The sequence below is a fragment of the Camellia sinensis genome, chromosome 6 (genome assembly GCF_055761805.1).
Source record: "Camellia sinensis isolate YWXY chromosome 6, ASM5576180v1, whole genome shotgun sequence".
NCBI lineage: Eukaryota > Viridiplantae > Streptophyta > Magnoliopsida > Ericales > Theaceae > Camellia > Camellia sinensis.
Window position 1 is genome coordinate 91,959,699 of NC_138966.1, and position 14,575 is coordinate 91,974,273.

The window sequence follows — 14,575 nt, forward strand, 5'->3', positions numbered from 1 at the left end:
CCTAGTGGTAACCCTTCGTGTCAAAGACTTTGACATCAAGAGGATCTTGATCGACCAGGGGAGTTCGGTCGAAATTATGTATTATGACGCGTTCAAACAAATGAAGTTGGAGGACAAGGACTTGGCCCCTGCGACGTCCCTTTTGGTTGGCTTCAACTCTCAGCCAGAATGGCCGGTAGGGAAGATCATATTGCCGGTAAAAGCGGGTTCAGTCACAAAGCAAGTAGAGTTTTGGGTGCTCAAAGTCTCATCCACCTACAATTTAATTTTGGGCAGGGACTGGTTGCACGCCATGCAAGCAGTAGCGTCGACTTACCATCAGGTTTTGCGCTTCCCGACGCCAAGCGGACAGATATAGGAAGTTTGGGGATACCAAGTGATGGCAAAACAATGCTTCGTTGCGGTAAATGGCAGCCGAGCAGCCAAAGGGTTTGTCCAAATGATTGAGGGACCCGAAGGAAATGAAGTCCTTGAAGACGTAGGAAGAAAGGTCGAGGAAAAATCGGTCAAGGATTTGGTGGAAGTGCGCATCGACGAGAACGACCCAACTAAGTTCTTCCTCTTGGGATCATCTTTGTCTAGCACTGAGCGGTTAGATTATGTTAACTTTTTGGTTTCCAATTTGGAGGCTTTTGCATGGTCGCCTTACGACATGACTGGCGTCGACCCCAGCTTTATTTGCTACCAGTTGAATGCTTTCCCTAATGCGCGGCCGGTCATTCAGAGGACTTGCTGCTCGGCTCTGCACCATGCTGAGGTAGTGGCAGAAGAGGTCAAAAAATTGTTGGAAGCAGGGGCAATAGAAGAAGTGCAATGCCCTCGATGGATATCCAATACGGTAGTTGTTCCAAAAAAGAATGGCAAGTGGCGAGTCTGCATTGACTACAAGACGGTCAACCGTGCATGCCTAAAGGATAGCTTCCCCCTCCCTCGAATCGACCAGCTGGTGGACTTGACCGCTGGCCATCAGAGGTTTAGCTTCCTGGATGCATATCGCGGCTACCACCAGATAGCCATGTATGAACCGGACCGAGAGATCACATCGTTCACTACTCCCAAGGGCTTGTATTGCTATAAAGTCATGCCGTTCGGACTGAAAAATGCCGGGGCAACTTTTTAAAGGATGGTGACAAAGATGTTCGCTCCACTGCTGGGCCGCACCATGGAGGCCTACATTGATGATATGGTGGTAAAGAGTAAGGAGAAGTCTCAACACCTCGCCGCCCTAGCAGAGATGTTTGCCATACTTAAACACCACAAGCTTCGTTTGAATGCCTCCAAATGCGCCTTCGGAGTCGGCACCGGAAAGTTTCTGGATTTTCTGGTCACAAACCGAGGGATTGAAGCCGACCCATCCCAAATCAAAGCTGTACAAGAGCTGGAGCGCCCGGACTCCACAAATGACGTGCAACATCTTGCCGGGATGGCAGCCGTGCTAAACAGATTTATCAGCCTGTCTTCAGATCGTTGTTGGCCCTTCTTCAAAACTTTGAAGTTCAAGTTTTTCTGGGATGACGAATGTGACCGTGCACTGGCGGATCTAAAAGTGTACCTTCCCTCAGCCCTAATCATGGTCACGCCAAAATCGGGTGAAGAACTGTATCTCTACTTGGTGGCCTCTCAACATGCAGTGAGCGCCGTCCTTGTCCGTACTGAAGGCATCCAGCACCTGCCCATCTTCTATGTAAGCAAGACTGTGCTCCCGGCTGAGACGAGATATCTTCCGCTGGAAAAATTAGCTCTGGCCCTGATGATGGCTTCGAGAAAGCTGGCACACTATTTTCATGCCCATGCAATAGTTGTGCTGACCGAGTTTCCACTTAAGGTGCTCTTTGAAAAGGCACACTTTACCAGGGGAATCCTGAAATGGGCCGTGGAATTGGGGCAGTACGACATCAAGTTCCGACCGCACACCGCAATCAAGGCTCAAGCCCTTGCAGACTTTGTGGCGAAATTTGCCCCTGGAATGCATCCGGTTTGCCTGGTTGATTTGGCTAGAGCAGATTTGGCACAGCCCGTGGTTCAGGCAATGGCGACGAATGTTGTCTCGCAAGTGGAAGAAGAGCAAATGGCAGCCGAACTTGAGAACCCGGATAACTCATCGGGGTGTGAACCCAGCCAAGGCAAGAAAAGAGACCAGAATGGTGAACCCAGCCAAGGCAAGAAAGGAGACCAGAATGAGCCGACCAGAGCCTTAGAGTTGAGAAGCTCACAAAACCCCTCTGACTGTTGGAAGTTGTTCATTGACGAGATGTGGAAGCTCTTCGTCGACGGGGCATCCAACAGGCATGTCGCTGGGCTGGGTATCGTGTTGACTTCCCCGGACGGGCTGGTTATCGAACAAGCAATTACGCTTAGCTTCCCTACGTCCAACAATGAGGTGGAGTATGAAGCCCTCCTTGCCAGACTGAGGAGTGCATTGAGGATGAAAGCGTCGGCTCTCATGGTGTTCAACGACTCCAAACTGGTGGTCAATCAGGTCTCCGGGGAGTATAAGGCCAGGGATGAAAGAATGGCCAAGTATCAGGCGTTGGTGCGCACAGAGATCAAGAAGTTCACCGCCATACGAGTAGAGCAAATCAACCGTGAAGAAAACAACGCAGTAGACGAACTGGCCGGCCTTGCATCTACGCAATCAGCCTTCCCTAATCCCTTGATGATAGGATTCTTGCCTCAGCCAAGCATTGAGGAGCCAGAAGTGCCCAAGGTACTCTGCACTGACTTGGGACCTTCCTGGATGGACCCCATCATCACCTTCCTGAAAGATAGAGTTCTACCCGAAGAAAAGAAAGCAGCCAACAAAATCCGGGCTAAGTCAGAGCGGTTTTGGCTCTCGCCGTCCGGAGCCTTGTACAAGAAGTCTTTTACCGGGCCGCTCCTAAAGTGTGTCTATCCCGCCAAAGTGGAAGCTTTCCTCTATGAGATTCATGAGGGCATCTACGGGAGCCATACAGGGGGCAGATCCTTGGCTTACCGAGCAATCTCCCAAGGTTACTGGTGGCCATGCATGCAGGCAGACGCGTAGAAATACGTTCGCCGGTGTGAAAAGTGTCAGAAATTCGCTCACCAAATCCACCAGCCAGCCAGAAAGTTGCTCCCCCTTAGAAGTCCTTGGTCGTTCGCGCTTTGAGGACTGGATATTGTGGGGCCACTCGCAGCTGCCCCGGGCAACCGCAAGTTCTTCATCGCTGCTACCGACTACTTCACCAAGTGGGTTGAGGCCGAGCCATTGCAACCATAAAGGAAAAAGATGTAAAGAAATTTGTTTGGCAAAATGTTATCACTCGCTTCGGTATACCAAAAGCCCTTATCTCAGATAATGGTACTCAGTTCGATGGGAAACTCTTTCGCGAATTTTGCGAAGAGCTGAAGATTGAGTTCTATAATTCAACACCGGCCTATCCTCAATCAAATGGGCAAGCGGAGACCTCCAACAAGACCATTCTAGGCGGGCTGAAGAAGCGTCTTGAAAAAGCCAAAGGGAAGTGGGCTGAAGAACTCCCTAATGTGCTCTGGGCATACCGCACTACGCCGAGGCGATCGACCGGAGAGACACCATTCGCCTTGGCCTATGGCATGGAAGCCGTTATCCCGCTGGAAATTGGTATGCCAACTATCCGGTCTGAGAGTTTCCAGCCAGATTTGAACAATAAAGCAGTCGCATTGGAGCTTGACCTAGCCGAGGAAAGAAAAGAACGTGCTCTGATCCACATAGCGGCCTATCAACAGGAACTCTCCAAGAAATACAACAAGGCTGTGCACCCCAGGCTGTTCAAAATCGGGGACTGAGTCTTGAGAAAGGTGATGGGCAACACGGTGGTCCCTGGCGAAGGAAAACTTGGTGCAAATTGGGAAGGACCGCACAAGGTGACTGGCCTAGCAGGCAAAAGGGCATACCATCTGGAAGACTTAGATGGTAAAGTTATTCTCAGACCATAGAATGCTGCCAACCTCAAGATTTTCTACTTTTGAAATGTAATTGCTTTTCTTGCTTAGCTTTCTAGACCTTTAGCCTTTTGGTACTTGATGTAAGGATAGCACTGCTTTTCGTAATGAAAAATAGCTCTACCTTTTGTTTTATATTGTGTCTTCCTGTGCAAAGACATTACAAGGTTATTGGACCTCTGAGGCTGCCAGGGGCAAGGAGACCTATAGAAACAGACCGCACAAACAGTTGGTGTATTGTCCAGTGAAATAATTGGCGTATTGTCCAATTTGCATAAGGTCCGAGCTAATTTTTGCTCGCCCAATTGGGATGTTGGCGTCATGACAACTTAAATGAAATATTGGTGTTCTGACCAATCAACAGGCCGAGCTGATTTTGCTCGGCCAAATCGAAATGTTAGTGTTTTGCCCAACTGAAAAGAGCCGAGCTGACTTTGCTCGGCCCAACGAAATGTTGGTGTCTTGTCCAACTTATAAGAGCCAAGCTGGCTTTGCTCGGACAAATGAAATGTTGGCGTTTTACGCAACTCAAGCAGGCCGAGCTAATTTTGCTCGGCCACATGAACATATAGGTGTTCTGCCAATCGAAGAAGGCCGAGATGATTTTTGCTCGGTGAAAGGGCCGTGATGCTTGGCATCTTATCAAAATGAAAGGGGCCGAGCCGATTTTGCTCGGCCAAAATGAAATTTTGGAAATACATCCAACCTCCTATAGGACCGAGCTGATTTTCGCTCGCCCAAATCAGAGCGTTCACGTTTTGCCCAATTCATGAAGCCGAGCTGATTTTAGCTCGGCCAAATGAAATAGTGACATTCGCTCAAAAATTGAAGGAATTTTGATTTTGGCTTGGCATAGCCGACCTACCAGTTGTGATTCATGACCATTTGAATGAAGAAATTTTGCACGTCGCAACCGAACAGAAATAGAAGATCAACGAGCAAAAAGTTCAAATTTTCATTCATTAAGGAAATTGCATTACAAATGTGGGGCCTAGCCCGGTTACATTCAACAAAAAAAAAAAAAAAAGAGAAAAATAAAAAGCAACAAGGCAGGAAACGGTGGGTCTTCAGTCAAGATCGATCTCAACAGTTTGCTTGGCAGTCGTCGTTGTTTGCTCGGTCAAGCCCTCCTCAGTCTCATCTTCCACAGCAACAACTTCCTGCTCGGCCTCGCCATTTTTGGCCGTCTTAGAAGTTTCATGAGGAGTTTGGTCGGCGGGCCGTACAGTGTCGACTTCTTCTTCGGCGACTTTCTTCGCCTCTTCGATGAGCCTTTTTTGAGCAGCGGTGGCATACGCCTGCATGTACACCGGGATATAAGTAGCGGGCGAATGTTGGAACATCTCAGCGTCTTGTTCAAGGCCAACTTTTTCCACGGCAGCTTTCCAGCCGCACTGGAAAAAGATGTCCTTCGTTGCTTGAACCTACCGTTCATAAGTCTTCTCGCCTTGCGCATACCCCTAGTCTTCAGTGTCATCAACAGCCTTATCCTTCTCCTCCTTATGGGCATCGCGAAGTTTCTGCAGCACGGCAAGGTACCGAGCCTCGTCGACTTCACGGCCCGATGTTTATCCTCTTCAGCCCGACCCAACTTCTGGCTTAGCGTATCGCGCTCGGCCTCGGTCGCTTCTTGCACGGCCTTTAACTTGGCTATTTCGGCCGTTTTGGCCTTGTTTTCAGCAATGGCATCCCGCAGGCTCTGCCGCACTGCGATCATTCGATCGTGGGCTAAATAGTTCTTTTGCGCAGCCTGAAAACAAATGAAAGATTGTAAGAATTCTGAAAACCGAGCAAAAACCGGTCAATAACCTGAAGAAAAAAGAGTGGAGAACTTACCAAAACGATCGATTTTGCCGCCGAGCGAAGCACCTTTAGGTCGGGCAGTTCGTCGTGCTTCTTCATGTCGGCGGGAAGGATCAACCCCTTGGTCATGTTGAAACCGAATGAGTAATCCTTGTCCGCGTACACTGAATCGGCCTTAGAGACAGCCCGACCTTTGTACTTGATCTCGGGCGCCCAGACCGGGGGGGCAGTTGGGGTTTTGGATGGCCCGCTGAGTAGTTGTTCGGTCTGGTCACCCAACTCGGTGGATGGGTGCTCGGTTGAATCTTCGTCGACTAGATGCTGCCCGGTTTGGTCTTTTCTTGGTCGCTTCTTCGACCGGCCTGTTGGTTATTCGCTTGCAAGAGCCAGTACAGGCCCCTCCTTTTGCCCGGCTGGAGTGGAGGAAGTCCCCCCAGATACCTCTGGTGGCTGGGAGTCGCTTGGTTCTTCGGTGATCATTGATTTGATTGCCCGGATTTTTGCCATTTCTTGTTCGGCGGTGAGGGGAACAAGTTTGATCGGTGGGAGGTTTCGATCCGGCTTTGGGGAGGGCGCACGAAGAAAGTCAGGCACCCTGCTCTTGCGCGGTGCTGTGTAGTGGTAGGTCGGTTCGAAGCCGAGGAGTTTTGGAGACTTCCTTTCCTCGGCCGGATGATGAAGGAGAACTCTAATGGCCTCTTGATTAGCTCGGGAGTAGTCGTCGGCCAAGAGCTTGTAATCTGCAAAAAAAAAAAAAAAAAAGGACAATTGTTAGATCGGTAAGAAAAAAATTAATGCAAAAAGAAAGTAGTGCAGTTTGCCGAGCTACTCACCAGCACTGCCAAAAGCTTTCCTAATGTACCAGCCCGGTATGGGCGCCTCAGTATCCTCATAACGACCGGACACCCACAGGAAGTCATCGTCGTTTGTCTCCTTATCTGGGTTACCCTCTATGAATTTTGCTCGGCCCTTCTTGACCTTCAGGTACCAGCAAAACCCACCCTTATTTTTGCTAAGATTGTTTTGATGTAATATCTCGGCGAGACCGAGATTGAGACCAAGCCTCCTATTCAGCTCGGCCACGCCGTTTATTATCTTGTACGTGTTGTTTGAGACTTGGGTCGGACAAAGCCTTGTTTGCCTCAAAAATTTGCAGATCAAGGGTTGGACCAAGAAGCGAAGCCCTCCTTCCACGATGGATACGACCGTGAAGGGGCACCAATCTAGGTCACCCCATGGGTTATCTCCCTTTTTGGCCAGCTCTAAATGGATATCATCTGGAATGTTGTACTCCCTACGAAACTCAGCTAGTGCACCGGGCGAGCTCACCATAAACTGGTACTTTCCCATCTATCTCGGTTTTACTTATTTGGCAGTTTAATTTGTATCGCGGTGGAAAATTCTGGTGTATTTGCTCAGACTTTAAGTTCCACCAGTGGTAATGCTGAAGGGGCCTGGTCGGTCCTAGTTTGTTCTGCATTGTTAAAAAATAAGTCTAAGGGTTAGCACAGCATAAATTGCACGGCTCCTATTAGAACTCCTAGCTTGGTCAAAATCCCCCGTTATATGTAGCCGGTCTAGCCCCTATCTCGGCTCAACTATCTGGCTGATTTGGCCTTCCTAGTTCGGTTCTGACTTCCTATAACCAGCACAGTCGCGGCCTCAACGAGAAGCCACGAACGAGTTTTTGCTCGGCTGAAGTTTTATTTATCAATCTAAGTTGCCTATGTAGCTCGGTTCCACCCAGATTCAATTTGTTCATCACAAGTGCAGAGTTTGTGCTTTGAGGCTTGGGGAATTAAGGGGCACGAAAACCCCAAATGCTCCCCCAGTTCCAGTTTTTTCTAGAGTGTATCATTGTTAGTCTAAAGGGGAGGGGGATTGTTGTGATTCCAACATCCCTAAGCAAGGACACGAAGAACACAGTTGAAGAACTTGAAGAGTAAAGACTAAATGTACGAAATATGGATAGAGGGACTTACCAATGTCAGATGCCTAGCAAAGTCGACCCCTCAAGCTTGTTTGTAGCTTCGGAAGGAACAGAAATGGACGTTGGGGAGCGAAGGGGAGCAACGGCAATAATGGTGGAAGTTTGAAGTATTGAGGGCTAGGGTTTTGGCTTGAAGGAGGAGATGAATAGTGTAGGTGCAAATGACCCTTCGTTTGTGCATAAAAATGGGGGAAAACCAAAAGGCTGCGCCGTTCGAATTTCGCACATGAAAAAACAGCTTTGGGGCTGCACGGGGCCAGTGGGATGAAGCCATGTGGCATCAAAAGGACAGCTGTCAGTACGGTTGTACGACCCTTGATAGGACTACAGGCAGAATTCGAAGACCGACCAAATGGGATAGCTCGATGATAGCTTCGGCCCCAATCACGCTCGGCTTGGTACTGGCGCAACTAAGGGACTGTTAGCTCGGTCATGGTGGTAACCCCAATCACGATTAGCTCGGATGGGATTAAGGGGCAATTGAGAGGGGAGATTTGCACCGGACAGTATAGCCGAGTTACAGTAACGCGGGTGTAGCAAACCTCACGGTGCGGAGCTATCTTCTCAATTGGCGCGGCCCTCCGGCCTGTCATACATGGCCGAGGTAGGTTGGCCGACCAGGCATGGTCTAAGGCCTGGCCGAGCTGTGACTACTAGACGTTCGGCGATATGCGCGCGTTAGCACGGTGCAACCGAGCAAATGACAGTCCGGAATGAGTCTAGGTCGAGAAGAGGACCAGCACGCTTCACCTTTAGTTAACCCGGAGAGTTTGGACCAGGATGGTGGTCGACGTACGCCCGACCGGATAGCACGGAAGCTCGGTTGTGTTCTTTGTGGTTACGATTTTCTCCAAGGAATAGGCCGGTCTTGGTTTGCCGGTCAAGTGTGCCACGTGGGCCAATGGCGTGAGGCAGGGGAAATCTACTCCAGGCACGCGTCAGTGCCGTTTGGTAGTTTTGTATGTACTGGATGGAGGATTTGGCCTTTACACGCGTAAAGTGGTGGGCGGCGAGCACTGCTACCTGTCTAGGGAAGGATCGCAGAGGTAGTGCGCGCACAATCCTGAGGTTGCATGGCCAGCCTAGAAAAAGGAAGGGGGGATGAACGTTAGAGGTAAGCAATTGATGCCATCTGAAACACACACACTCTCTCTCTCTCTAATAGCCTTCTTCTTCCTCAAGTGATCTGACTTGATCGTCAAAGGGTCTATCCGGCAACCCACCACCGGGCAGCTCACCGTTTCTGTGCTGCCAGGTTAGACGCCGTCACATGAAGCTTGAGTCCAAGGAGTACGGAAAGCACTGAATATTTCGCCCCCGTACAAGTATGTTGTCTGTTTTTATCTCATTGTCAAGAAAAGTATCAATACAATAAAAAATAATGATATTAATGATAATAGTGAGTTTTGGTGGGATGAATTAGAGTTTTTGAGTGAAGAAGATAAAGATAAAATAATTTCACTTTGCTTGTTTTTAGTTTTCCAAAAATACTTCTCAAAAAATTCTACTTTATTATTTTTCATTTTTTTTTGTTTTTACTAAATTTTTTTAATATTTTAAGCATGTTTTTTAATTTTTAGACACACCTAACATAAATGCACATAAAAATTATAATTTTTGTGAAACAAATATTTTAAAAATTCACTAAATACCAAAAAATACGAGAATTCAATCTATTTTTCATATTTTTATGTATTTATTAATTTTTTAAAATATTTTTTCACAGATTTTTTACTTTTTAGATATATCTAAGTAAGGTGCATCTAAAAAAGTAAAAAAAAAAATACTTAAAATTTTGAAAATATTCACTAAAAACAAAAAAAAATACTAAAAATAAAAAAACTCAATTTGTAAAAAACTTAATCCAAAAAACTCAAACCAAACACATATTGAAACTAGGAGAAGAAGATGAAGGAAGTTAAATATAAAGAATACGTATACGTGGTTTGGATATACCATAAAAAATATATATTCTATTTTAAGATTTAATATGCATTGTTTTTATTAATAAATTTTAATTAAAATATAATAAGAATTTAAAATTTAAAATTTTAACTAAAGGTGTGGAGTTTTTATTTGAATGCAATACAAAAAATGAAAAGTTGGACAGCCCAGATCTCAAATAGACTGGACCAATTCCAGCCCACCACAAAGCCCATGAAAGCATGATTAGCCTCAGGCCAACTAACAAAAAAATTAAATAAAGGGCAAGTTTTTAATGGGTCATCTAATCCATAGTTTTAGTAGAAGTCCCACAATTTTTTTTTATCAACCCACTAAAAAGTTCCACATATCACCACTTTTAAATGAAATTGGATCACGTGAGCAATTTCTTTTCTTATCAAACAAATTTTATTAGTAACAGTCGATTTGATTGATTCACATACGTAATATGTGTCAACACTTCTAATTATTAAAATGTGATAGGCACAATAATGATTTGAAGATAATTATGTTCGTTTAATTATTTATTTATTTTAAACTTTAAAATTCCATACGTTTTGTTCCATAAATTCAGTTTTTATAAAATTGCTCATTTTGAAAACTATTTGAGTAGATCTATCACAACAACAAAAAATTTTAAAAAATCCATGGTAGAAAAATAGGAAATTTCGCTGTCAACTGAGAGATATCTCAGTTATGTATTATGTACACAAAAGTTTTGAACCGTAGAATTTCTCAATTATGGTCATAAAAGCTGCAAATTTTCTTATTTTTTTAAACATAATTTTATATTCAACAACAATTTTATTTGATAGATATAAACAAATAATCTTAGAGCATGATCATACACTTAGAAATATACACGTTGTTGTGATTTTTGTAATTGTTATAACTATGTCTAAATTAATTGAAACAATTAAGATCATTTCAAGTGTAACCTATTGATAGTATTAGATTGAAGACTGCAACTTTGTAGTTTTAATCATGTTGGTTTCTTTCGAATTGTGCTTTCTCTTTTAAGTGTGTAGTAATAATGAAATCATATAATTTTTTCATCATTTTCTTATTTTTAGCGTCACGTAATTCTTAAACTCTTATTGGGCACTATTAACATAAAATTGCCAGAAGACAATGTAATTATTCGTAGCATGGGGAACCATCTTGACTAACCCACACTGGTTCGGGTCTTGACTTCATCGATATATTCTATTACTCATATTTATTACTTGTACATTACTCGTATATATCATTATAATAAAGGATAATGTTATGGTACACACCTTCTTTAAAATGTGTACCATATGCACTAAGGATGGGCGCAAATCGGTTGCGGCCATGGAACTTCTAATCCGTTATCTGTCTACCAGATTGGTAGATTGAAGAAAATCAATCCGCGTCTGTCCGCCAATCCGGCGGATACGGATTGGGCAGATTGGCGGATTGGCAGATGGATACGAATCGGTTTAGCAATTGAAAATTTTACAAATTTTCAACATGCAAAAAAAAACAATGAAAATAATAACAGTGCACTTCCTCAAAACCTAGGCAATTTTCACAAAACCTAGGCAATTCATAACAATGCACTTCCAAAAAATAACAGTGCACTTACAAATTAACATAACCTGGGCACTTAACATAATAGTGCACTTACAAATTAACAGTCATCCAAAACCTGGGCAATTTTCACATCTATGTATGTAACATAACAGTGCACTTCCTCAAAAAAACCAATGTTTATTCCTCAAAACAACCAATATTTATTTACAGTTGCATAATTGGTTCCATTCCGGTGGGCATAATTCACCTCATATTCACATCTGAGAGGTTGTTGTCCAAAAACTAATCTATTATTTTCATTTTGAATATCTCAAATGCCCCCCTCTCAACTGTCATGAATCTTTTTATTTTCAGTTCCTAAATCAATTTATAAACACAAATTGCTCAAATCAGTTCATTTTCAAAGCAATTCCTAAATCATACTGTAGACACCCTATTTTTGACCGTCCTCAAGACTTGGACGTCATCGTTTGAACACTCGGTGATCATCCATGTTCGTGTTCGTTTTGAGTTCTCAGAGGTCTCGGCTACGCACCTTGCCTTAAGATCTCTCGACTTGCTTGTTTTGTGTTTGGTTTTGCACCAAACACTTGTTGTTTTGCTTCTGAGGATAGGGAATGGCTTGTTGGTCATCCTCATACCTCACCGGCCATGGCTTGAGACCACCGGCCCTGTTTTGTTTCTACCGGCCATTGGTGATGGTCGGTCGGCACCCTTTATGGTCGGGCGACCATTGTTTTGGTCAATTTGTCATTTTTGGCTGGCCAACCACTGTTCATCTACTTTTGGCAGATATTTTATGCCAGCTGTGATAGCTGGCATCCACGATGCCCCCCTTCCATACACACCCTCGTACTTAGCTTGTTTTGTAAACTTTGCAAGATTGGAATTCCTATAAAAGGAGGGCTTCTCCTTCCTCCTCAAGGGTTCCAAAAAGTTCCAGAGGTCTGATATTAGGGTTAGAGAAGTCCTATATCTATCCATCTCTATATCTCCCTCTCCTTTTGATTTGTGTGTGTATAAAGGTGTTTTGTTCTTAGTTTTGCACTAAGACACATAGTATTACACCATATCTTGGTTGCTGAGGTGCCAAAGGGTTGTTCTTGGAGTTTTTGAGTTGGTTTTGACCTAAGGAGGCTGCTGGAGTGGTCTTCTTGAAGAAGGTCTTCAAGGATAAGAACTTTACCTCTTTATTCTCCATTTTTGCACAAGCTTTTGACCTATCTTGCATCTGTTTTTGAGCTTAGTGCATAACTATAAAAGTTCTGATTTTGTGTGTTTTAGAACTTTGTTTAAGCTTGTTTTGAGGTTTGGGGTTGTTTCCCCCCTCCAAGACCTTGTTAGGCCTTGTTTAAGGCCATACCTTTTGGCCCTCGCTTTGAGCTTTGCATGACCTCTCTACCACTGAAATCCAAAGGATTTTCAGTGGTGGAGAGGTGGTTTTGAGGTCCTAAATGGGAGAGGGTCATCCCCTCTCCATGTTGCCTTTGATGCTTGCACAAATGGCTTGTGTTATAGCTTGTATGCCTAGCTTGCTTTAGCTTCATTTCAGCCGGTATTTGTGCTTATTTTGTCATGATATAGCACTGTTTTAAGTTGGTTTAGACACACCATGGATGCTTTGCATACATGTCTTGTAATGCCATGAAATTGCCTTAACATGTATCATGATGTACCATGACTTTCTAGCATGATTTTGGCTTAGTTTTGTGGAGCTTTTATGCATGTTTTGGTATGCTTAAGGTTTGATTTTGGTTGTTTGGGTCATCCATGACTTGTTTTGTATAGCTACCATGCAATCTAGCTTGTAGACTTTGAGTATTGGATCCTCTAGCATGCTTTACTTGCATTATTTCAATAACTTGGAGTCACTTAACATGTGATTTCAGTCCATATGGCATGCTTGTTTACTCACAATTGATGCTTCTTTAATGTCTTAAAGAGTTTGTGTTTCATGCTCTATGTTTGTGCCATTGTGCATGCCATCATGTGTAGGCATTTGGGATGCCATCTAAGTGTGTCTTTGGCCTTGTTTTGGTCTTCCTTGGGACTATTTTGAGTCCCTTTGGCCCTTTGAGGCTTGGTCGGCATGGTCATGGCTTGAGCCCCTTGGCTAGCCTTGAGCCTTGGACCTTGTTGCATGCTTTGCTTGATTTGTTTAGTTGGTTTGGCACCTTTTCTAACATGATTTCAAAGCTTACAATGTATGTCATTTGTCCATGTTTGTTTCTTTTAAGTGTGCTTAAAAGTTGCTTCTTTATGCTTAAGTATTGGACCATGTATGCATGTATGTTTGTGTGTACACTTGCCTCCATTTCCTTGGCATATGCTTAAGTATTGGACCATGTATGCATGTATGTTTGTGTGTACACTTGCCTCAATTTCCTTGGCATATTGGCCACTGTTTTGGACCTATTAGAGGGCTGTCCATCTTGGTGTAAGTCCATCCTTTGTATGTTGCTGCATGCTCGCCTTGCGTGTTGTTGCATACTTGGCCTATCGCATGTTGTCGCATGCTTGAATCACATTGCATTTGGTATGCATCGTCTTTGTTAAGTTGCCTTACATGCTTCCATGCTAAGTCCCCTTTACATATTGTTGCATGTTTGTCATTAGCATGGTTGTTACATGCCTCGTATGCTTGTTTGCTTAGGTTGTGTGCCTAGTACACATTGCTTGTTTACATGTTCATGTTGCATACTTAGCTTGCATGCTTAGGATGCATAACATTGTGCATATCATGCATGCCTTGCCTCTTGATCAAGCATGATAGAGGTTGGGTCCTTTATGTGTTTTGTGTGCATTCTATTTGACATTGAAATTGTACACTTTGGCCTCTTGGACCATCATGCATTGAAATGTATGATTGGTAGTCCGAGAGTCGAGGACCAAACTCCCTTGAGTTCATGACATGATGGGGAGGTTGGTTGTGCAAACATTCGCTTTAAGATGCATTGCCATGCCTGGTCTGTCATCTGCTGCTGTCAAAACAGGGTTTTGCAGGAAGATATGGTCGACCGACCATTTTCAGTGTCGATCGACCAATAATGGATGGCCGAGAGCCTTACAACTGGTCGATGACCACTTTCCCATGGCCGGTGACCATTCTTCTTGGCCGGTGATATTCCATAGTGATCAGGGAGTGATGCTGAAGCATCCTTGGGACTTGTGCAATTTTCAGAGGCATAAAACAGTGAAAACAGAGGCAGCTTGTGCATGGTGGTGGATCTCCGAGCGGAGCCGAGCACGCATGCATTGGACCCTCTTCCCGAGGCTGTTTTACCACTTTATTAGCTTAGTTAATTTGCTTAAACTAGTTAAGTGGTCTGTAACTAT

General features: G+C 44.4%; 1 protein-coding gene across 1 annotated transcript; it reads left to right on the top strand.

Annotated features, from left to right (window-relative positions):
* Nucleotides 1–379: 379 nt before the first annotated feature.
* Nucleotides 380–3,789, top strand: LOC145793415 (uncharacterized). Its single transcript, XM_082876238.1, has 3 exons — nt 380–972; nt 1,123–2,990; nt 3,317–3,789. Exons 1-3 carry the CDS (start codon nt 380–382, stop codon nt 3,787–3,789), a joined length of 2,934 nt encoding a protein of 977 aa, XP_082732364.1.
* The last annotated feature ends 10,786 nt before the right edge of the window (nt 3,790–14,575 follow it).